General features: G+C 47.0%; 1 protein-coding gene across 2 annotated transcripts in view; it reads left to right on the top strand.

Annotated features, from left to right (window-relative positions):
- Positions 1 to 25,361, top strand: part of SMAD3 (SMAD family member 3) — a 92,525-nt gene that overhangs the window by 62,824 nt on the left and 4,340 nt on the right. The window contains exons 4-8 of one of the 2 annotated variants that reach the window (XM_073653454.1): positions 793 to 864; positions 1,243 to 1,293; positions 19,077 to 19,289; positions 23,122 to 23,259; positions 24,730 to 24,874. In XM_073653454.1, coding sequence (XP_073509555.1) covers positions 793 to 864; positions 1,243 to 1,293; positions 19,077 to 19,289; positions 23,122 to 23,259; positions 24,730 to 24,874 — 619 coding nt within the window. Of the gene's footprint in view, positions 1 to 792; positions 865 to 1,242; positions 1,294 to 5,328; positions 9,253 to 19,076; positions 19,290 to 23,121; positions 23,260 to 24,729; positions 24,875 to 25,361 lie in introns of those variants that run through there. The other variant, XR_012251330.1, reaches the window with a different exon arrangement.

Below are 25,361 nucleotides of genomic sequence, written 5' to 3' on the forward strand. Positions count from 1 at the left end.
AAAAAAATGTTTTCAAGTGTATAAATAAAAAAAATAAATAATTCCCCCCAAATCCCAGTTTTCACGTAAAAACAAATTGTTTAATCTAGAAAAAATAACCATGCTTTAAAAAGTCACATAGTTGGTATTACCACGTCCTTAACAATATGTACTATAACCCTGTATCATTATGTTGAGCGCCACAATAATATATCCTAGACAAAACAATACCGGAAGGGTTGTTTTAAGGGGTTTAAACCCCCCCCCCAAGGGGTTAAAAATATAACTGTTGCCTAAAACTTGTGATTTGGATATAACTTGAACAAAAATGGTTAACGAATATACCCAGAACCCCAAGTTTTATGTGATTATTATGGTCCAGGGTGTTAAATAATCTGAGGATATGGTCAGACGATGCGGCGGTGGTGCAGAAGCCGTGCGGCCATTGCCTTACCAACCTGTAGAAGGCCATTGGCACACAAAATCTCGATGGGCGGGGTTTTGCCTACATGCGGCCATGCACACACTGTCTGCCGTACACTAACTTTTGCTGACCTTGGCACCGCTCACTATTTGGTATTGCAGCCTCTGTGCTGAGTGCCCTGGCCCGTAAGGCTGCAAGTGAGCAAAGTTTTGATATGGTTTTCTTTTTCCAAGTAAATAAGTTTTTTTTGGGTGGTAAATATGGTGAATGTAGAGCGAATCTCCCAAATGCTGGTGTGCAGGCTGCCTAAATACAGTTGGTGCTTATGGTTAACTTATATGTGTTTGCACATATATTCAGCTTCTGAGTAATCTCTCACTTCTGTTTAGAAACACCGCCTCCGGGTTACCTGAGTGAAGATGGGGAAACTAGTGATCAAATGAACCACAGCATAGACTCCGGTAAGACCTGCGCCTGAAAATCAATGGAACACAAAATCTACACGAGGCATGTGCTTCACCAATTAGCAACACAGCGACTTGGTGACACACATCATGCAGCCAATGATTGCACTTTGACGCTCCTAAATTGCAGCAGAAAGTTGTCACAATCGCAAAATGATGACAATATTTTTATTTTTTCAACTTGCTTATCGCGGACATGGCAACTTGTGGGCGGCACCATTGTGTTATTCACCAGCAGCACGCTGCAATGTAGCAGTGACACAGGGCACTGATTGGCCACATGACACGTCACAGTGTGGCCACAGCCGAATGGTGACATGCTACTAGAAGATGTTATAATAACTCCTATCATTTATTATTGTATTGTTATTTTAGGGTCACCAAGCCTGTCTCCAAATTCCATGTCCCCTGCACACAGTAACATGGGTAAGTTTTTGATTTCTAATTTATTTTTCCCCAAAATGTTTGGGATTATTGTTAGATACTGTATTTGGGTACAGGTTCACAATTTAGGCCATGCCCTTTACACTTTCCAGTATGCCACACCGCCTCAACCAGCATGTCCCAAATGTGTTTAGAACATGTCTAATACATAATAAATGTGGAGCAAAGCATGAAACTGATTTATGATGCATATAGGTTAGTAAATCAGCCAAAACAAGCCTGGTGGATATCTATACATTTCAAGTCCATGTGTTCCCAGTGTGGTTATTGGTTGACCTCTTGGCGCTTGTAGCTGACTATGTACTAAACATTTTTTTTGGTCATTCATGTGTCTGAAAATTAAATCTATGCCAGCCATGAGCCGGTGTAGAGTTTAGGTACAAGGTACGCCAGTCATACCACACCTCTCTATGCTATGCTCCATTCACTCTTTGTTTTAAATATTTTTTATTAGGGGAAAATTTTTTACAGATATAGGGAGGGTAGGAAGAGGAGACCAATATAAAATAAGTGAAAGATGTAGTACAATATACATAATATTAACATTTTGAGTAGAATAAAGAAATTACAAGTCTCCAAACAGTCCTAAAGGGGAAGATTAGGAAAGAAAGAGGGATAAAGGGTAAAGGCAAGAACTGGAAAAAGAAAAGAATTGAAAATGAAGAAAAGGATATGAGGTAGATAACAAAGGAGAAATTATAAAAAAAATAAAAAGGAAAATGGAAAAAGTGAAGAAAGAGGAAAAGAAGTTGGATAGAAAAGGTAAAAGGGGATTGACTATATAATCAAAGGATAAATCATTCACTTTTTAAAATGTGCCAGGGCCAGTGCTAATAGACAAAAAGTCACAAAAGTTTGCAACAAATTTTGCGACTTGAGAGGATGATCCGTTTAACCCTGAGGTCTAAGGGGTAACGTTTCTCATTGTGGAGAGTGACATTCCGGCTCTGGCATGCCAATGTAAGGAGGCTTATTCGCCGTGCAATGCTCCTCTAGGAAATTTAATATGCAAATTGTCTCTTCAGAGAAAAAGAGGACTTGTACTCTATAGAGCCACCTATTGGAAGCAGCAATCCTACAATAGGTGGCGCTATAGAGTTCAAGTCCTCTTTTTCTCTGAAGAGGCAATTTGCAGTTTAGCCCTTAAATGTTAGCCAAACTGGTATCTACATAAAATAAAATACGGAACCTATGACCAAGCCGTCCCACCAAGATAAGATGTACCCATGTCACCGGTGTGTCAGATGTAACAGACAGTCGCTCTGCTGCTGGCTGCAGAAAATCACTTTGACATTGCAGACGCCTTCTTAAATCCGTCTTTAGGATTCAGTGGCTACCTCCCTCCTGCTCTGATTGACACCCAGGCCTGGGTATTTAAATACTTTCAGTTTGCTGCAGGGAGGCGCCGGTGATATTCACATATTCCCTTGTGAAAGCTTGGAGCTATTGCAGTCAGCTTACTTCCTCTCTGGTGCTTTGGAGGACGTTTGGTGTAATCTCTCTGGGGTCTGCTCAAGCGAAGTTTCTTTCCCCTGTGTTTGTCTCCCTTGTTGTCTTTAGTTAATAATGGGGACTGACCAGTGCTCATCCCTCCCACTTCCCTATCCAGGGCCTAGCTCTAGGGATTTACAGGGCTTAGGTTTCCTGTTCGGCGATTGGTGAGGAACCAATATAGGGACGGTAAGGAAGACAGGGTGATGTTAGATCAGCCTAGGGGTCTCCACTCCCCCTTTCCCTAGTGTCTGGGCTCCCTTCCCCTCATCCCTTCGTATTGCACTTGGTCTTTCCTACACTGTGCATGACAACCCAATCAGGATTGTCCCTAACTCTAGTTTCTCACCTCACTATATTCCAGCAGGCCTCTGACCCCATTTATTTTGGGGCCTGCTGGAGCATAGGAAGGTGAGATACTAGAATTAGGGACCATATTGATTTGGGTGTCACACAGTACCTTGGGACTGTGGGTGCTAACCAGGTCCCTAGAACTAGGGACGCCCTAGTCTATCCCTGTCCCCCGGATTACACCTGAAGGTGGAGACGCCGGGTTCACGTGCCTTACTGTGCTCCTATATCAATCCTTAAGGCCACCCACCCAGGGAGGTGGGAAGCCGAAGTGTATAGGAACACGCTAACAGAAAAACAAGGGAAGACGGATAAATGAAAATAACAATCATACAAAATACACTCCCCAAACAACAGAGTGGAACACAGGGGAGTGAAAGGAGGGAGAAGCCAAATAGGAGAGGGTAAGGATGTGCACACAGACAAAACTCCAAGCAACAATCTCCTGAACAAATCTCCAAATTCCAACTCCAACCACGAACTACACCTCCCAATCCAAACCAGGAAATAGGAACTAACACTGGCAATTCCTAAATGCCAGAGGCGAGCATATATAGCAGAGGGGAGTGGCCAACACTGAACAGCTAAGATGGTGAAGTACTTTTAACCAGTGCAGGAGTTTGTGAAACCAGACGCTGTGATCTTCTGGCCCCTCTGTCTCGCTATCCCCCTGACATTGGGTACATTTGTCGCGGTGGGATGTTTTATTCATGCTGTTTTAATCAAGAATCAGCTAAGTACCCTATGTTAGTTATTTATTGATTTATTTATTTACATACTACGGGGTATTTGCTCATTGTTTTAATTCCAGGTTTCAGCAGCAGAATGGAAGGAAGGGAGACACAGACATTACTAGTGGGTAGGCGAGCCCACACAGGATAGAACACCTCAGATTACAAAAAAGTGTTGACCGGCCCCTCCAGCTTGGGCTCCTCCTACTCCAGCTCTCCAGTCTAAAATTTGAGGTTGCAGAGGATAGTCGCTGCTGGGGCAGCTCCTCAGAAATTTTTTTTATTTTTATCGGACAGAGACTTGGACCCCCCGTGGTCTAGAGGTCTCAGGGGTCTCAGCGCTGCTGGACCCCCACCCCTCCCCTGGCGGATCTGCATACCCTTTATGGTGGTCCCTGCAGAACCCTGCCGGCCCCGGGGGATGAGGGACGCTTCCCGGAGGAGACGCAAACCGCGCCATTGGGGTCCCTGCGCGCTCCGTCCTGGGGGGAAGCTAAGGGCCACAGCGCCACAAATCCCTGGGGGTCCCTGTGGCGCTCAGCTGGGTGAGTACTCAGCATTTGTAAATGTGTTTGAGTGCTTCAGCGGCTGCTGCGGCGGCCGCTGTTACATGTACTGTTGGTGACTGTGTGTTTTTCGTCCGCAGGTGGATCCCTGCAGGACATGTGAAGCGGGGCAGGAGCGGAGAGCGGAGGAGTCGCGCGCCTTTTTGAATGCCGGCGGGGGGCGTGGCTTCGCGCCTTCCCGGTCTTTTCGCGGGCAGGTAGCGCTCTGAGCGTGCGCTTTCTCCTGTCCCTCCCCTTCCGGCTTCTCTCTTCACTGCGCGGCGGCCATTTCTGACGGCCTCCTCCGGCTCCTCACTCTCCTCTCCTCCCGTCAGAACCGAAGGAACGCTGCACCGCGGCCAGCTGGGTGAGTCGCTTCTGCCTGTCAGGGCAGAAGCTTAACCTCCTCACCCCCACAGCGCAGGGCACCTTTCTGCGGCACAATTAGGTGGCAGACTGCGCTGCCCTGCAGCTGCTACCTCATATAGAGGTTTTTTTTGTCTGGGACTCGCACACCTCTTTCATTTAGCAGAGGTTGTGGGGAGTCTGCTGCATTAACCCCCTGGTAGGCGGTTAACCCTTAATTGGGGGACAGCTGGGGTAGCTCTCCCTGTAAGAGCCTTAACCCTTCAGCGTTCGTTTCTTTCCTTTTAGAAGCCACACTGTCCTAGTTACTGACAGGCTTAAGCCTGCTATATACTGTGTGAGGGCATGTCAGATCAGGGTCCAGGAGGCGCGGTCCGTCTCCCAGGTCCGCTACAGGATCAGTCTCACGTATCTGACTCGCAGGAGTCCTCGACGGCGTCAAGTGCAGCGCAGGTCGGGGGACTCAGTGATGTTAAAATGGAGGCTCTCACTCGTTCTATTGATAGCCTGTGTGACCTTCTAGGTCATTGGGTGTCAGCTAGATCCCAACTGTCTTCTCATGGCAGCCTCTCTTTTGGGCCGTGTGGATGCTTTTATTGGCGCGGTTTCCAAGCAAGGTTTGCTGTGTTTAGCTTACAAGGGTGGTCAGCTGTTTGGGTCTGACCTCACGGAACTGATTGCGTAGGCAAAAGAAACGGCTTTACCGCAGCGTAGAGCTGTGGCTTCTGCGTCTGGCAAGTCTAGTGCCGGTAGTAGTCGGCGGCCCTTTCGGCCCAGGGGACGGTTCGGTCAGCCCTCTTGGGGATCGGGTCGTCCCTCGTTTTCGGGAAAAAAGATCTCTCAGAAATCCCGCACTCCCTGGAAACAGAACTTCCGTCAAGACAAACGGGAAGCTGACAAAAAGCCCGCTAAGGCGGACTGACGCCAGGGTTTCACTCGAGGGTCCTCGAGTCGGGGGTCGCCTGCTCCAGTTCGAGTCGTCCCACGTTTCAGACGCCTGGGTGACGCGGGTTGTGTCGGCAGGCTATTTCATAGAGTTTCTTTCTCGACCCCCGGACAGATTTTGTCAATCTCGCATTCCGTCAGAGCCCGAGCTAGCTACCGCTCTACGGCGGGAGGTCGATTCCCTTCTGCAGAATGGTGTGGTGGTGCCGGTTCCGCCGGAGGATTGGGGAAGGGGGTTTTACTCCAACCTCTTTGTGGTCCCCAAAAAGGAGGACAAATTTCGCCCCATTCTGGATCTCAAAAAATTGAATCTGCATGTCCGGACCCGGAAATTCCGCATGGAGTCGCTTCGCTCAGTTGTGGCGGCTCTGTCGCAGAACAATTTTTTAGTGTCAATCGACATTCGCGACGCTTATTTGCATATTCCCATCGGAAGGGCTCACCAGCGCTTCCTACGTTTTGCCATAGGTCAGGACCATTACCAGTTTGTGGCCCTGCCATTCGGGTTGGCATCAGCGCCCAGAGTTTTTACAAAAATTCTGGCGCCTCTCATGGCGATCCTTCGAAGGCAGGGGGTGACAATTCTTCCCTACCTAGACGACCTTTTGATTGTGGCGTCCACAGAGGAGGAGGCGGTGAGGGCTCGCAATCTATCCCTTCAGCTCCTGGAGGACTTCAGATGGCTTGTCAATTGGAAGAAGTCATCTCTGGAACCGTCGCAGTCAATCCTGTTTTTGGGGATGCACTTCGACACGGTACGGGCAGTGGTGTCCTTGCCTCCGGACAAGCAAGCAAGTCTTCGTCAACATGTACAGGTTATGAAGTCTTCGACAGCAATGTCCCTTCGAAGGTGTATGCGCCTTCTGGGTTTGATGGTGGCGTCAATGGAAGCGGTCCCGTTTGCTCAATTTCATTCCAGGGGTCTCCAAATGCTCATTCTGACCCGTTGGGATCGATCGCAGGCTTCGCTGGATCGCAGTGTCATCATCTCCCACAGGGTGCGAGAGTCTCTAGGATGGTGGTTACATCCAGAAGCGTTCTCCCAGGGGAAGTCCTTCCTCCTTCCGCGGTGGTCGGTCATAACCACCGATGCCAGTCTGACGGGCTGGGGGGGGGTCTGGAACGATCTCTGGGTTCAGGGAGTATGGTCGTCAGAAGAGTCTGTCCTGCCGATCAACCTCCTGGAGTTGAGGGCGATTTTCCTTTGCCTCCAACACTGGACGGTCCCTTTAAGCGGTCTGCCAGTCCGAGTGCAGACAGACAACGCGACGGCGGCCGCGTATATCAACCATCAAGGTGGGACGAGGAGCTCCAGGCTCATGATGGAGGTCTCTCGGATCATGGTATGGGCCGAATCCAGGGTTCCAGCCATCTCCGCGATTCACATCCCAGGAGTCCAGAATATCACGGCGGACTTCCTCAGTCGCGAGAAGGTGGATCCCGGAGAATGGAGTCTTCATCCGGAAGTTTTTGCACTACTGTGCTCCCGTTGGGGAACTCCCCAAGTGGATTTGATGGCATCCAGGTTCAACGCCAGGTTAGCGACGTTCATGTCCAGGTACAAGGACCCGGAGGCTGTGGCAGTGGATGCTCTAGTGGCTCCGTGGGACCAATTCGAGCTGATCTATGTGTTTCCGCCGATATCCTTACTTCCTCTGGTGTTACGTCGGATCAAACTGGAGAGAGTCTCGGCTATGTTGGTGGCCCCAGATTGGCCAAGGAGGACGTGGTTCTCAACGCTGGTGTCGCTTCTGGCAGTGCCTCCACTTCCACTTCGCCCGGACCTGTTAACCCAGGGGCATATTCGTCATCCGGACCTGAAGTCTCTGCGTTTGACGGCGTGGCTCTTGAGACCGAAATCTTGACCCGTCAAGGATTTTCAGCCGAAGTCATTGCCACTCTGCGAGCGGCCAGAGGTCCTGCTACCACTAGGATTTATCACAAGACTTGGGAAGCCTTCTTCTCGTGGTGTTCCGGTTCTTCAAGGAACCCGAGGATTTTTTCCATTCCCAATTTGTTGGCTTTTTTGCAGTATGGGCTGGACAAGGGTTTGGCAGTTAGCACCCTGAAGGGTCAGGTTTCCGCTCTATCCTTGCTGTTTCGGAAGGCTATCGCCTCGCGTAGGGATGTACGTTCCTTTTTTTGCGGGGTAATCAGTCAATTTCCGCCGCGGAAGGCACTTGTGACTCCTTGGCGGCTCAATCTTGTCTTGGAGGCTCTTCAACATGGGCCTTTTGAGCCTATGGACTCTGTTAGCCTTTCATTGCTTTCCTGGAAGGTTGCCTTCCTGGTGGCGGTCACCTCTTTGAGAAGGGTTTCTGAGTTGGCGGCTCTTTCTTGCTCGCCTCCTTTTCTGGAGTTTCACCCGGATCGTGTAGTGCTTCGCACACGGGGCGACTTTCTACCTAAGGTGGTGTCACAATTTCATGTTAACCAGGATATTGTGTTGCCCTCGCTCTGTCCAGAGCCGAGGAATGCGAAGGAACGGGCCTTGCACACTTTGGATTTGGTGCGGGCGTTAAAGTTCTATTTGTCTATTACTCAAGGTTTTCGGAAGTCGGACTCACTTTTTGTGATTCCAGCAGGTCGTCGTCGTGGTCAACGAGCTTCCAAGGACACTATAGCTCGATGGATTCGGTCGGCCATTTTAGAAGCTTACCGATTTAAGGGCGAGCCTTGCCCAATTAAGATTCGAGCTCACTCCACGAGAGCTGTGGGTTCATCGTGGGCTTTTCATCAAGGGGCCTCGGCAGCTCAACTCTGCCGGGCGGCTACCTGGCGCTCCGTCCACACTTTTACAAAGTTTTATAAGGTGGACGTCAGTGCTTCCGCGGATGCGGCCTTAGGACATGGGGTCCTGCAGGCGGCTGTAGTTTAGGTTATCTCCTTAACTTGTGTTTAGCGCTGGTTGCGCATTTATCTAAGTTGTTGGGAATCTGCCTTTGTTGTTTTTTCCCACCCTTAATTTCTGGACTGCTTTGGGACGTCCCACTAGTAATGTCTGTGTCTCCCTTCCTTCCATTCTGCTGCTGAAAGACGGATTTTGGTAAGAACTTACCTGTAAAATCCTTTTCAGCGAAGGAAGGAAGGGAGACACAGCTCCCTCCCATGGCAGAAGTGTGTTGTTGTGTTTTCAGATGCGGCGTGACCCTTCTCTGATAGCGATTATCTGGGCTGAGGTCGGCGCGCTAAGGCTCTGTTCCAGCATTGCCAGCTCATCGCAGTGGTCAGGCCCAGTGAGTAGTACCTGGGACTGTGTGGTTTTTCTGTTATATGCATAACCTGTCTTCTTGCTTTTTTCTAAGTTCTTCAGAAGGGGTTGTGTTGCTCCGCTGGTGATATTTGCTCTTCCTTAGCTTGTGTACGGACTGGAGAGCTGGAGTAGGAGGAGCCCAAGCTGGAGGGGCCGGACAACACTTTTTTGTAATCTGAGGTGAACTATCCTATGTGGGCTCCACCTACCCACTAGTAATGTCTGTGTCTCCCTTCCTTCGCTGAAAAGGATTTTACAGGTAAGTTCTTACCAAAATCCGTCTTTTGTCTGTTAATGTCCACAGTGTGAATGTGCATTTATACCAACAGGTGTGCCAGCCCATTTTTTTTGTTTTGCTGTCATTAGCTTATGATTTGTTATCTTCAGCATAGATTACTGATAAAGGACATATTATGGCATTGGCATTATGTTAAGGGGTCTTTGGGTGTATGGCAATGCATTACAGTTAAATACAGCTCAGTTGCAGTTCACTGATAAACAGCCGTAATAAACTTGCTGACTGCAGCATTTTACCTAGAAACTTACCTCAAAGTGCCCTTTGTTCTAGCACTTAGCAGAAGCACAGGCCTTCACAAAAGTAGTGCGTACGCCAGCAGCCAGAGTACATGATTTATGTGTTTCTATGTACAGTCATGGCCAAAAGTTTTGAGAATGACACCAAAATTATATTTTCACATGATCTGCTGGCCTCTGGTTTTTATTAGTGTTTGTCTGATGTTTATATCACATACAGAAATATAATTGCAATCATATTATGAGTATCAATAGGTTATATTGACAGTTAGAATGAGTTAATGCAGCAAGTCAATATTTGCAGTGTTGCCCCTTCTTCTTCAAGACCTCTGTAATTCTCCCTGGCATGCTCTCAATCAACTTTTGGACCAAATCCTGACTGATAGCAGTCCATTCTTGCATAATCAATGCTTGCATTTTGCCAGAATTTGTTGGTTTTTGTTTGTCCACCCGTCTCTCGATGATTGACCACAAGTTCTCAATGGGATTAAGATCTGGGGAGTTTCCAGGCCATGGACCCAAAATCTCTATGTTTTGTTCCATGAGCCATTTAGTTATCACCTTTGCTTTATGGCAAGGTGCTCCATCATGCTGGAAAAGGCATTGTTGGGCGCTAAACTGCTCTTGGACGGTTAGGAGAAGTTGCTCTTGGAGGACATTCTGGTACCATTCTTTATTCATGGCTGTGTTTTTAGGCAAGACTGTGAGTGAGCCGATTCCCTTGGCTGAGAAGCAACCCCACACATGAATGGTTTCAGGATGCTTTACAGTTGGCATGAGACAAGACGGGTGGTAGCGCTAACCTCTTCTTCTCCGAATAAGCTGTTTTCCAGATGTCCCAAACAATCGAAAAGGGGATTCATCAGAGAAAATGACTTTGCCCCAGTCCTCAGCAGTCCACTCCCTGTACCTTTTGCAGAATATCAGTCGGTCCCTGATGTTTTTTCTGGAGAGAAGTGGCTTCTTTGCTGCCCTCCTTGAAACCAGCCCTTGCTCAAAGAGTCTCCGCCTCACAGTGCGTGCAGAAGCACTCACACCAGCCTGCTGCCATTCCTGAGCAAGCTTGGCACTACTGGTAGTCCGATCCCACAGCTGAAACAGTTTTAAGATACGGTCCTGGCGCTTGCTGGTCTTTCTTGGGCGCCCTGGAGCCTTTTTGACAACAATGGAAGCTCTCTCCTTGAAGTTCTTGATGATGCGATAGATTGTTGACTGAGGTGCAATCTTTGTAGCTGCGATACTCTTCCCTGTTGGGCCATTTTTGTGCAGTGCAATGATGGCTGCACGTGTTTCTTTAGAGATAACCATGGTTAACTGAAGAGAAACAATGATACCCAGAACCAGCCTCCTTTTAAGGTGTCCAGTGATGTCATTCTTACTTAATCATGACTGATTGATCGTCAGCCCTGTCCTCATCAACACCCACACCTCTGTTAATGGATCAATCACTAAAATGATGTTAGCTGCTCCATTTAAGGCAGGACTGCAATGATGTTGAAATCTGTTTTGGGGGTTAAAGTTCATTTTCTGGGCAAATATTGACTTTGCAAGTACAGTAATTGCTGTTAAGCTGATCACTCTTTGACATTCAGGAGTATATGCAAATTGCCATTACAAAAAATGAAGCAGTAAACTTTGGAAAAATTACTATTTGTCTCATTCTCAATACTTTTGGCCACGACTGTACAGTTCTCCTGCAGTTCAAAGGGGTTTTCTCATCTCATAAAGTGATAGCATATTTCAAGGATGTGCCATCACTTCATGATCGGTGAGAATCTAACCCCATAGCCTCCCACTGAGAATAAAGGAGACAGAGCTGCATCCCATTCACTGTTTTATTCTATGTATGTGCCCCCGACCACCTTGGATTAAAGGGGGCCCCAACTCTTCATTGAACAATGCCCATGGAAGTTAATAGGATGTTTGAGTGTTTATATGTGTGGACTAGAGATTATTTTGGAAGGTGAAGATCCTGAATCAAAATTAGTTTGAACCCTAAGGCGTCATTTAGACGTCAGTGATTTTTCGTCAGTGTTTTATGGCAAAACCAGGAGTGGAACATACAGAGAAAAACTATAACTGCAAGATTGACATCTCCTTCTGTGTTTTGGAGACGCTCTTGGTTTTGGCATAGAAATACTGATCAGAAATCACTGATGTCTGAATGAGCCCTAAGGATCTTTTAGACCGGTTTCACACGTTCGCATATCTCCGGTACTGGAAGAACCGGTACTGGAGATATCCATGTCCTGTATGTCCATGTGTGTCACACATGTGGCAACCATGTGCCGCATCAGGATCACACGGACTGCACCTGGGAATCAGCGCTACAGTTAGCGCTGTTCCCAAGCGCCGGTGCTGAACACTACCCTCATCATGGTTCCCTGCTGGCACTGGCAGGGACAGTGATGAGGGTAGTGGTAGTCTGCTTCCTTAGTGTCCACACCTGTACAAATAAGAATAAAATAATAAAATCCATGTACTCTCCTCTCCTAGATGTCCCCCGCTGTAATCCATGCGACCGTTGCTGAAGAGGAGCCGGAGAGAATGAGCCCACTCCAGAGCTGCAGCTCAGGAGCGGTGTCCTGTCACTCACTGAGCGCAGCTCCGGCTCATTCTCCCTCAGTCAGTGACAGGACACCGCTCCTGAGCTGCAGCTCTTGAGCGGATCATTCTCCCCGACTCCTCTGCAGCAGCGGTCTCATGGATTTCAATGGGTGACACCTAGGAGAAGTGAGTACATGGATTTTATTATTTTATTCTTATTTTTACAGGTGGGGACACTGCGGGAGCAGACTACCACTACCCTCCTCACTGTCCCTGCTGGTGCTGACCGCAGCGCCGGCAGGGAACCATGATGAGGGTAGTGTTCAGCACCGACGCTTGGGAACAACGCTAACTGTACACTGATTCCCAGGCGCCGGTACGTGACACACAGATGTCCTCCGTGTGGTACGTTTTGCGGTCCGTGAAAACACACTGACATGTGCGCAGACCTATAGATTTGAATGGGTCTGCATGTGTCAGTGTCTCTGGTATATGTGGAAACTGTCACCACTTGTACCGGAGATACTGACGCGTGAAAGAGGCCTTAATTTGTAAGATCTCATTTAGACATCCGTGATTCACTTGTCTATTATCTTTGTTTTTCAAGGCTAGAACATTTACACATTATAGTCCATGGAGCTGTTCACATGTCTGCAAAAAAATGGAGATATGTCTAAGTCACAGATCAAAATTGCACCTTCAAGTCTGTTGTTCAAGATTGTTGCCATACCGATCGGAAAAATGAACCCATAGACCAAAAATAAATGCGATAAAAAAACACTAATCAATCCATTTTTCTTGTACTCAAAAAAAACCAACCAAAAAAAAACTGGATGTGTAAATAAGGCCATCGTGTTAGACCTTTATTTCGTCTTTAGTAGGTTCTGTGATCTGAATCTGTGGATCCGCTGAGTCCTGTTTTATACCCATTTTCAGTGAAGGAGTTTTCTGATCGCCACGATGTCCACGGTTATTAAGGCTTAAATGTCCGCTTGCAAGGTCTCTGCACAGGCAAGTTAATCCCAGATATAGATGGATTGATTTAGCCTTGTCCTGATTACTCAGAGCTTTCCCTGTATATCTGTGACAGCGTGTGTGCTCGCGCACCAGAGAACGTGGGCCGCAGCCACAGCCGTCTCCTTATCAGTTGTTGGCCACAGACTCTCGTCTTTCCAGCGCTGTGACTCAGTCCTTCCCATCTGCTGTAAGCTCTGGCTCTCGCTGAGCATGAGCTGATCTGCCGTCGCTTTGTGATAGATGCCCAAAATCTGAATGATTCACAAGGCAAGAGATGCGGCCAGCTGAGTGTCAGGCTGTGTGTAACACGAGGGACCGATGACCGCTAGGCACGCCGTGTCTGTGACGCCCCTAGTATCACTGCTACAGTATCTGCATCTGTTTTTTTCATCCCCGGCCTCCTAGAAAAATCACATTTTTTTAAATTTGTTTCCATTGACATGACGTCATTTAATTTACCATATAACATACCAGAATAAAAATTTTTGTGAGGTGAAATAGTGACCCCCCTCCGCCAACCCCGCAATTCTGCCATGGAGTCTTGGATTTTGTTTTTAGAGCTTTGACTGTGCAGTAATATGACATAGTAATTTTATTCTGTGAGTGAGTACGATAACGGCGATAACTGTGTAATGTTTGCCTTTTCTTTTTATGTTTCATTGCTTTTACCAAGCGGTGTTAGGCCACAATCACATTTTCCGTATTTGGTCAGTATTTTCCATCAGTATTTATAGCCAAAACCAGGAGAGGAACAATCAGAGGAAAAGTATAATAAATACAGAAGTGGTGACGTGTTTCTATCACCCACTCCTGGTTTTGGCTACAAATACTGAGGTAAAAAGCTGAGCAAATACTGAACGTGTGAATGTGGCCTCAGAGCTTGTGTTTTGGATTGAGGTGTATTTTTTATTGGTACCTTTTTACAATGTGTCCCCTTCATTCTTGCCCCAGGTAGCACTGTGTTCCCTTCGTTGTTGCCCCAGGTAGCACTGTGTTCCCTTCGTTGTTGCCCCAGGTAGCACTGTGTTCCCTTCGTTGTTGCCCCAGGTAGCACTGTGTTCCCTTCGTTGTTGCCCCAGGTAGCACTGTGTTCCCTTCGTTGTTGCCCCAGGTAGCACTGTGTTCCCTTCGTTGTTGCCCCAGGTAGCACTGTGTTCCCTTCGTTGTTGCCCCAGGTAGCACTGTGTTCCCTTCGTTGTTGCCCCAGGTAGCACTGTGTTCCCTTCGTTGTTGCCCCAGGTAGCACGGTGTTCCCTTCGTTGTTGCCCCAGGTAGCACGGTGTTCCCTTCGTTGTTGCCCCAGGTAGCACGGTGTTCCCTTCGTTGTTGCCCCAGGTAGCACGGTGTTCCCTTCGTTGTTGCCCCAGGTAGCACGGTGTTCCCTTCGTTGTTGCCCCAGGTAGCACGGTGTTCCCTTCGTTGTTGCCCCAGGTAGCACGGTGTTCCCTTCGTTGTTGCCCCAGGTAGCACTGTGTTCCCTTCGTTGTTGCCCCAGGTAGCACTGTGACCCCCTTTTGTTGTTGCTCCAGGTAGCACTGTGACCCCCTTTGTTGTTGCTCCAGGTAGCACTGTGTTCCCTTTGTTGTTGCTCCAGGTAGCACTGTGACCCCCTTTGTTGTTGCTCCAGGTAGCACTGTGACCCCCTTTGTTGTTGCTCCAGGTAGCACTGTGTTCCCTTCGTTGTTGCCCCAGGTAGCACTGTGTTCCCTTCGTTGTTGCCCCAGGTAGCACTGTGACCCCCTTCATTGTTGCCCCAGGTAGCACGGTGTTCCCTTCGTTGTTGCCCCAGGTAGCACGGTGTTCCCTTCGTTGTTGCCCCAGGTAGCACGGTGTTCCCTTCGTTGTTGCCCCAGGTAGCACGGTGTTCCCTTCGTTGTTGCCCCAGGTAGCACGGTGTTCCCTTCGTTGTTGCCCCAGGTAGCACTGTGACCCACTTTGTTGTTGCTCCAGGTAGCACTGTGTTCCCTTCGTTGTTGCCCCAGGTAGCACTGTGACCCCCTTTGTTGTTGCCCCAGGTAGCACTGTGTTCCCTTCGTTGTTGCCCCAGGTAGCACTGTGACCCCCTTTGTTGTTGCTCCAGGTAGCACTGTGTTCCCTTCGTTGTTGCCCCAGGTAGCACTGTGTTCCCTTCGTTGTTGCCCCAGGTAGCACTGTGACCCCCTTTGTTGTTGCTCCAGGTAGCACTGTGACCCCCTTTGTTGCTGCCCCAGGTAGCACTGTGTTCCCTTCGTTGTTGCCCCAGGTAGCACTGTGACCCCCTTTGTTGTTGCCCCAGGTAGCACTGTGACCCCCTTTGTTGTTGCCCCAGGTAGCACTGTGTTCCCTTTGTTGTTGCTCCAGGTAGCACTGTGACCCCCTTTGTTGTTGCCCCAGGTAGCACTGTGTTCCCTTTGTTGTTGCTCCAGGTAGCACTGTGACCCCCCTTTGTTGTTGCTCCAGGTAGCACTGTGTTCCCTTCGTTGTTGCCCCAGGTAGCACTGTGTTCCCTTCGTTGTTGCCCCAGGTAGCACTGTGTTCCCTTTGTTGTTGCCCCAGGTAGCACTGTGACCCCCTTTGTTGTTGCCCCAGGTAGCACTGTGACCCCCTTTGTTGTTGCCCCAGGTAGCACTGTGTTCCCTTCGTTGTTGCTCCAGGTAGCACTGTGACCCCCTTTGTTGTTGCTCCAGGTAGCACTGTGTTCCCTTCGTTGTTGCCCCAGGTAGCACTGTGTTCCCTTCGTTGTTGCCCCAGGTAGCACTGTGACCCCCTTCGTTGTTGCCCCAGGTAGCACTGTGACCCCCTTCGTTGTTGCCCCAGGTAGCACTGTGACCCCCTTCGTTGTTACCCCAGGTAGAACTGTGACCCCCTTCGTTGTTGCCCCAGGTAGCACCGTGTCCCCCCTTCGTTGTTGCCCCAGCTAGCACCGTGTGCCCTTCATTGCTGCCCCAGCTTGTACCTTGTGCCCTTCATTATTGCCCCAGCTAGCAACGTGTCCGCTTCGTTGTAGCCCCATCTAGCAACGTGTTCCCTTTGTGGTTGCTCCAGCTAGTATCCTAATGACAGGCCATCAATTATAAAGAATCCTTTCAAGAGTACTAATACTATAAATTGTGACCTGAATTATTTGCCAGTGATTGTCTGCAGTGGTCATGTGGTTGCACGGTACATTATTACTGCACTGAAGTAAACAGAGACTGGTGGGGACAGCTGGTGGCATAAGAGCACAAGAAATTAATATTACAGGAATGGCTTTTTTCCCTTTTTATCAAATGCTGTGCCGTTACACAGACGCAAAAGTCTATTGTATAAGAATTAGCTGTGCATTTGATCACAATCTGTTGTTCACTGTTATCACCAAATTCAGGCCGGGGAGATTATGAGTCTAGTGTTCTTTGATAGGTACACTTACAGGACATTCTGAAAAATTCCCACCCCTGTGATTACTGCTTAAAGGGAATCTGTCAGCAGGTTTTTGCTATTTAATCTGAAAGCAGAATGATGTAGGGGCGGAGAGCCTGATTCCAGGGATGTGTCACTTGCTCATCATCTTGCTGTAGTTTCAATACAGTCAGTGTTTTATCAGCAGGAGATTATCTGTGTAACCACTGATTGGCAGCCTACTGACAATGTACACAGTGAGCTGCCAATCAGGGGTGTGGGCGGGGTTATACAAGGCTCAACATTCTGACCACTCTACATCTACAGCAGAGAAAACAGGGATTCTATCAAAACCACAGCAAGCAGTTCAGTAAGTGACACATCACTGGAATCAGGCTCTCTGCCCCCACGTCATGCTGTTCCCAAATTACTTAGCAAAAAGAACTTGCTTATAGATTCCCTTTAAACTCCTGTATCTCCAGTTCACGTCAGTATTAGCTGTGCTTCATATACTGTGCTTTTCCATAGGCGGCGACTTTAGGGTTAGTCCTTTGGAAAGTGGTAGTCTTTTATGTTTAGATCATAGGACTGAGCCATGCAGTGTGACGTGACGGTCTGACGGATGCCTCTGTGGCACAGGGAGGCAAAGTGATCACATATTAGTCCCAGGCCACATCTGTTCCCCATGAGTGTTGATATCTTTGTATATTTTCCCAGTAAAGTGGATTGTCAGCGATTCTGTAAGAATAATATATTACGATAGCGCTGCGTATTAATATTAATATAAACATGCCCCTGAGTGCTCTCCTCCTGATCCCAGGGAAGTTGGCCGGATGCAGCGTTTAGGTCAGGCGGTTTTGCTTGGCACTGAGCCAGGCCTGAATATACGAGGGGCCTGTCCTTATCAGAGGGGTTGCAGCATTGTGGGAGTGAGATCAGCGTTACTTCACTCACTCTGCTCTTCCTCTTCTTAAAGAAAGCTGTGGTTTCTGAGGTGAAAACCTCTATGGTGTATTAACATTAAAGTGTGCTCTTTCATTGCTTCACCATGAGAACATTGCACAGAAGACTTCTCTACTTTTATTATAGAGCTCTAAAAAAATGTTACTTAAAGGGAACCTGACAGCGGACACATGCTGGCCGTTGCCCCTGGTCGGCGGACACGTGCTGCCCAATCCACGGGCGGCATGTATGAGACACTGGCTGCATGATCTCAGCTATGTATGTTTGTCTCTGGAACACTGCGGCATTTCAGAGATTACCATAGTTTAATAGCCACCGGGGACCAAACGGCACGTGAGACATGTCGGACAGACGAGTACCCGGTGGCTTCTTCCTGATTGACAGGTCTCTACCTATACACACACTCAGGGCAGCATGTATCAGCTGTCACGTTCTCTTTAAGAGGCATTCCCCCGTGTAGCTGAGCAGATTCCCCATGCTGGACTCTAGAAAAGCTTGGGAACAAGCAGCAGTGGTGGTCATGTTGGTTGTCACCCAAACTAGCTGGTATAGCTAAGGCTATTCACTCTTGCATCTATGACTGTTCACATGGATTTCTTTGAGGCGTTCGGAAACGATGAGTGTTTGACGTGGAAACGCTCCTTTTTAAGTGCACACAACATCTTTTTCAGGCTGATTCCACTTGAAACCTTCCTGTGCAGCAAAAAAAATGAACATAATGCAAACCCAATGTGAAAACGACATTGCTGTGCACATGTTCCGTCTTTTGTTACTTCTTTTAACCTCTTTAGGGTTTGGAAACTGTGAAGCATTTAAAAGACGTGACCTGTTCATTATGTAGGTGATGTCATTTGGAAGCCACCGGCTCTTTATAGTTTACACAATAGGAAAAAGACTCCAGCGCTGCAAAAAAACAATGACAAGTGCTCCAGAAAAGCTTTCCTGAAGCAGCTTCGCCTGGGGAAACCACCATCAGAATAGACATGGCGTGTACTTACCCTAAGGGGTTGTCTGGTGAAAACCTGGTTATTACTTACTGATGGTGGAGTTTGAATTGCTGTAGCTCGGACCAATCATCAAAACAAAGAATTTTTATTCCCCTGTAAAAAAGCTCAGCGCAGCATTCAGCAGCCCCATAGACAATAAATGGAAACACACGAGCACTGCTGCTCCATTCTAATGGGGATAAAAGTGGCCATCGGCGCAGGTCCCAGCAGTGAGACCCCCACCCGTCAATAAGTTATCATGTGCATAGGAGATAACGTGTTTTAGCCTGCAACCCATTTAAAGGCTCCATGCAATGCTTCTGTTACCTATTTTGTCAATGTTCCCAGCTACAATAACGTTTGCCTGCAAAAAAAGGCAGAACCTATGCGAGTAAGGTCCATCAGTACCTGTTGGGTCCCATCATATGCAGGATCTGGCTTCCCATTATGGCTGCTGTTATGAATGGAAGCTATATGTATGAACAGAGCCTTACACTCCGAGTGCACTGGCTTCACAGCTTCCCTTCATTTTGACAGCTATGATGCAGCATTTTCAAACAGATTGACATCCCATTAATCTAATTTTAGGAACAAAATGCATTTTTTGATTCTGACGCCTGGAAATGCACATTATTCATCCTTCAAGCAATAATGTTTCCTTTCTGCTTTATATATGCAGATCTCCAGCCTGTCACTTATTGTGAGCCTGCCTTCTGGTGCTCCATCTCATACTACGAACTCAACCAGCGAGTGGGGGAGACTTTTCACGCATCCCAACCCTCCATGACAGTAGACGGATTTACAGACCCGTCGAACTCTGAGCGTTTCTGCCTGGGCCTGCTATCGAACGTTAATCGCAATGCTGCTGTGGAGCTGACCCGGAGACACATCGGTAAATATAATGCATCATACGTGACCGGAAATAGGGATTGGGTTCTTATAATAACAGCTCAGTTAATGCTTTTACATAACCTGCTGGAAAATAAACCATAGATTGAGAGAAATTGTATAATTTATTTACTAAAAATGTCAAAAGCCATCTGACAAGACTGTACAAAAAAAGTGTGACTCCCTATTGTAAGAACCTAAAAGTGCTGTTTTACAGCTCACAGAGAAATATAATCTATATAAACTGTTTTAAAAGCATGTGAATACATTCAGTTCTACATTACATTGTGCTTCAGAGCTGCATTCACAATTCTGATGCTTGTCTTTGGCAGCTGTCAAGCTTAGCTGAGCTCGCATTGTGCTCTGGGAGTACAAAATTACTGGAGTGCAGATCGCCAGAGCCAGCTCTCCACAGACAGGGAGTGATGTGGGATTTCTGCTCTGCAGCCTGCAGAATTGTGAATGCAGCTCTAGAATGTAGTTTAGGATGTAATGTAATGACACTGATACAGTGTACAGTGTTAGACCATGTAGAGACACTCTCCATTGATAAGTGGAAAAGTGACACCCAATTGTTTATTTATTTTTCTGTTTCCAAGAGGAATAATAGGAGTAGCACAATAAAAAAATGGCTACAGAACTAAGTTTGTATGAGTTATACAAGTATTTGTGAAAACAGACATGTCAGGAGGGCTGACCAGGCCTCTTCAAAGGGAATCCATGAACAGGTTTTAGCTATGTAATCTGAAGACAGCATGCTGTAATCCCTGTGTTATCAAGCTCAGTGGTTTTGTTTGCTTGCAATGATTGTTTTGGCACCAGGAGCTTATCATTGCTGGGACACAGCTTCACAGTGCCTCCTGGTCTGACAACGCCCCCTGCTGTGCTGAGCATCTCACTGTCTATGGACTTTGTACATGGTGAGCCTGGTGTGGGTGGGGTTAGTTTTGGTGTGGGTGGGGATAGCTTTGGTGTGGGCGGGGTTAGCTTCCTCAGCTCTGCTGTATTGCTAAATCTAAAAGCTCTGATTGTGCCAGAACGGCTGCACCCAGTAATCTAAGTGATACATCGTTGGATTCAGCTTCTCTTTGCCTACATCAGGCTGATTTCAGATTAGGTAGCAAAAACCTGCTGACAGATTCCCTTTAAAGTGATGTAGCCTCTTTGGAGCTGTCATTTCTGGTCAGTGCAGCAGAATGAATGATTCAGGAAGGAGTTAATCCATCTGGGATGAATGATAATCTTTCTCTACTTCTCACATCATCAGTCCATGTTATTTTTACCCTCCTACATTTCTATGTACACTGATCAGGATTTTCTCTTGTGCATTAAATAGTGAGAACCAGGGGAGGATGTATCATTGGTGCAGCCTAAGGCTATGTGCCCACGATGCAGAAATGCTCAGGATTTTTTCCTGAGCGTTTCTGCATCTCCCTGGCAGAAAAAAAATGCATGTGGATTGTACATGTGGATTGTACATGCGTTTACCTGCCAGGGACATGCGGATTTTACATGCGTTTTCCTGCCAGGGACATGCGGATGTGAAGCGTTCTTAACTTGCATTTCCGTATGCGGGTTGACAAGCGCTTTCCAAGCGATTTTAGCATCACTTGGAAAGTGCTTGTCAACTTGGTCACACTATATGAATCCATGCAAACAGCATGGATTTATATAGTGTGACCCAAGAGAATGGTAAAAAATAAAAAAATAAATTTATACTTACCCTACGATGGCCCGCGCTGTCTTGCTTCACCGTCACGGCTGCCGGCAGCCGTACTCTGAAGGACCTGCCGACGTCAGCGTTGCGTGACCCGTCACATGACTCTGATGTCAGCGCAGGTCCTTCATTCCATCGCCGCGAACTGCCGGCAAGCAAGGAGGCGCGCACCGCAGGCCGCCAGAAGGTAAGTATAATGTTTATTTTTTATTTTATTCTTTTTTTACAGTTTTCTATGGTACCCGGGTCCGGAGGAGAGTCTCCTCTTCTCTAGACCCAGGTACCATCCGCACATAAGAACACATGGAATGCGCATCTACATATACAGTGATGTGGAATCCATGCGATCTAATGCAAGTCAATGGCGGCGAAAACGCAGCGCTTCCGCAAAATAATTGGTAGTGGTGCGTTTTTTTCCGCAATGATAATCCGCAGCAGAAATTTCCACAGCATGTGCACAGCAGATGCGGATTATCATTGGGGAACATGGCAGGCCATCAACCATGCATTTTTTAAGCGTTTCTGCAGCGTTTTTGCCGCTGCGGAAACGCTTAAAAAACGCATCGTGGGCACACAGCCTTATAGGGGCCAAAGAGGTAATGGGGCAACCTCCACCTACAAATCAGCAAGAAGCCTTTCTCATAGTCAGAACTATTGCACTGCAAAGGGCCCATATACTGTTCTTGGACAGGGGCCCTGTTCTATCTGAGAACCGTGCAGTAAAGTAGTAGCGTTAGCTAATCGCGGCCCTCACCATCCAGTGTACAGGCCTTTGCCTGCTCTTCTAGGAGGACCGTCACAAAACTCTTTCCAGAAAGTGAACATTTGTGCCTGAGACTAAGTAACTGGAACAATTCAGTCTTCTCCTTAATTCAGTGGTTACAAAAATATTTTTTTCCATTCTGGACCTTTGAGTGTTAGAATAGAGAATCCCATAATACGGAGCCTGGCCAAGGAGCGCTGCAGGAACCTAGTGTGTAACCTCCGCACACAAGAGTTCCCCCTTTCCCCCACACTCCCACAAGGCAGACCCAGCTGCAGGGCTCTGCGGTGCGCCCAGAACCATCTGCTCTTGTGTTACTTGTATTTGTAGTTTGTTAGTTTTATTTTTTTTCTTTTTCTATTTATATTTGTACTGTTTTGAGATGTTTTGCATTATTTGCACTTCATTAAAGAAACGTCAACACAAAAAATCATGACTTGTATAAAGTAGTCATAAAGTTAAAGAAATATCAATGGTTTTACAAGAAAAACAATCTAAAGCTTCTGTAGAAAGGGAAATAAGCTACTTTAAGCCTTTATGTGGTGTATTGTGCACTGTATATAATAGATTTATATAAGGTGAAATGCATGATTTGCAATATTTTTCTGTCTGCTAATTACTTAATTGTCCCCCTTTACAGGATGGAGTGATTTAGGGCATTGATTTATATATTCTGTGAATGTAATGAGTTTACCGGCTGCCACAGTGTAAGCCGAATCTCAGCTTCTATAACTGCATTCTGTTGTGGGAGTTCGGAGGGCGGTGGTGGCTTTTATTTTTCCAGATATTGCCCTGTTATGTTACACGGAGAGGTGGCGGTTTGGATCGTCACATGTGATAGAATGCAGGCCATTATTATATTAAAAGGAATATGTCAGCCGGTTTTTGCTATGTAATCTGAGAACAGCATGATTTAGGGGCTGAGACCCTGATTCCAACAATGTGTCACTTACTTTTATCATCAGGAGATTATCACTACAGGACTAGCTGTCTGGTGCATCCTAAGCAACTGCTCTGTATAACTGCGCTGCCACAACTGATTAGTATCTTTCTGCCTATGCATAGTGTACACAGTAAGCTGCCAATCAGTGGTGTTGGCGGGGTAATACAGAGCTCCGTATACAGAGCTCAGTATTCAGAGCACTGCTAGATCTGCAGAAGGTAAAATTGTGATTGTATCAAAATAACAGCAAGCAGCCCAGCAAGTGACACATTGCTGGGAAATCAGGGTATCTGCCCCTACGTCATACTGCTCTCAGATTATATGGCAAAAACCTGCTGACGGATTCTCTTTAATATTGGTTTATGGACGGGGTGGATCAGTTGTGAGATTTATTTTCGGGTTGTTTCTTCCAGGTAGAGGGGTACGTCTCTACTACATTGGAGGTGAAGTGTTTGCTGAATGCCTCAGTGACAGTGCAATATTTGTACAGTCTCCGAATTGTAACCAACGCTATGGCTGGCACCCGGCTACTGTATGCAAGATACCGCCAGGTAATAGGAGTGCTTGTTATTATGTGAAAAACCTTTCTGACCCAGCATCCAGTGTAATGCAAACTCATGATATTTATACATTGGGTGCACAGATTTATTAAAGGGGTTGTTCGTTACTTTGGTAGTGATGATCTATACTTAGGCACAACACCTGGTGCCCGCACCCATCAGCAGTAATCAGTTCCGCCGGCAGCTGGGTATAAACAGTGTACGGAGACAGACTACACAACTCCATACATGGTTTAGTGGCCACTCATAGGGACTGCAGCTCAGATCCTATCCACTTCAATAAGAGCTGATCTGCAGTACCCAAGAGTGGCCACTAAACAGTGTATGGCGCTGTGCTGTTCAGGCTCTGTACATAGTGTAGACACGGCTGCTGGCGGAGCTGATAACAGCGGATGGGTGGGGGTGCTGGTTGTTGGATCTGATATTGATGACTTTTCCTAAGGGCTCATGCCCATTGTAAATTAGGTCATATTGTATATATTGTCACCGATCACAGACGTGGATTCTTTACTGTAAGAGCAGTGAGACTATGGAACTCTCTGCCGCCTGATGTTGTAATGAGTGATTCACTATTAAAATGTAAGAAGGGCATGGATGCCTTCCTTGAAAAGTATAATATTACAGGTTATATATACTAGATTCCTTGATAGGGTGTTGATCCAGGGAACTAGTCTGATTGCCGTATGGAGTCAGGAAGGAATTTTTTTCCCCCAATGTGGAGCTTAGTGTTTGCCACATGTTTTTTTTTTGCCTTCCTCTGGATCAACATGTTAGGCTATGGGTTGAACTAGATGGACTTAGTCTTCCTTCAACCTTAAAACTATGTTACTATGTTACAATACATCAGATCGCACTCAGACCTATGTTATTTTATTGGGCTGTGCACATGTTCAATTTTTTGGATTGGAGGACAGTGTTCTCAAACTCTGATCAGAGCGTGATTAGCATGGGAGGAGAAAATACGCTGGTGTGACCCTAGCCTAAAGGTGGATCATCAATGTCAAAGTAGAGGAAAAGCCCTTTTAACTTTTATGTGTGGAGCAAAAATATCTTTGTTACCAGGAAATCTGGTTTTAATTTAATTTATTGGTAGCAATAAAATCAAAGTTTTTAACAGGTTTCCTTTGATGTTTCTATTATTTGCTCTCTTCTCACTTTCTTCGGATTACTTTTAGTGGTTCACGAAACACTGAACACAACGGTATCTCTATATAGTTCACTCTGTCATTGGCTCCCATTGACTTCTCGTTTTAGTACAGTGAGGCTAAGATTTACCACCCAATAAGTTTGTCAAAGGGATATTATTTTGGCATATGTCTGATCTAAGAATGTTGTGGGGCACATTGGATGATATTGGGATTTTTTGTTGTGGGTGACGATCCAGCATTCCTAGTAAGACCCCCGCATGCATTAGGAACCTGACATTTGCAGATGTGAAAATAACAGAAATCTCTGTTGCAGGGTGCAATCTGAAGATTTTTAATAACCAGGAGTTTGCTGCTTTACTAGCCCAGTCGGTGAACCAAGGCTTTGAAGCGGTGTACCAGCTGACCCGGATGTGTACTATACGGATGAGCTTCGTCAAAGGCTGGGGAGCGGAGTACAGGTTGGTAGCAGAGACCAGCAGCGGCTCCTTCTGTGTACCCAGGACATTATATATGGTAATCTGAGATTGGCAATCTCCAGTCTTGTTTCTGTGACTGATTAGAGGGGACGGCATTCTATTTCTGGGATCTCCGAAGTGGATTTAGTTCTGGCCGTGCTGAGTTGAGCCTCTATGTCCGGAGAGGTGACACCAGTGTGACAAATGTCATTATACGGAGGGTGTAACTCACAATGGCTGCCAGAGTGTAACATTCTGCTATGGTGGGAGCAGCAGACAGTCAGAGCAGATCTTAGCTTTGCCTGCTGGGTTCCAGATGTTCAGTGACCATTTACGCATTTAACCCCTTACTGCCGCGGCGGCTTATGATATGTTATGGCAGAACCAGGAGAGTGATTTTCCAGTGCCTGGTGTGCAGTGGGTTAAGTCTCATCTTCCACACTTGACAGCCAGTTTCAGTCCTGGCCCAGAGCCAGAGGAACTAATGGAA

Source organism: Phyllobates terribilis, unplaced genomic scaffold, assembly GCF_046119375.1.
Source record: "Phyllobates terribilis strain yellow unplaced genomic scaffold, ASM4611937v1 Scaffold_11__3_contigs__length_659146591, whole genome shotgun sequence".
Taxonomy (NCBI): domain Eukaryota; kingdom Metazoa; phylum Chordata; class Amphibia; order Anura; family Dendrobatidae; genus Phyllobates; species Phyllobates terribilis.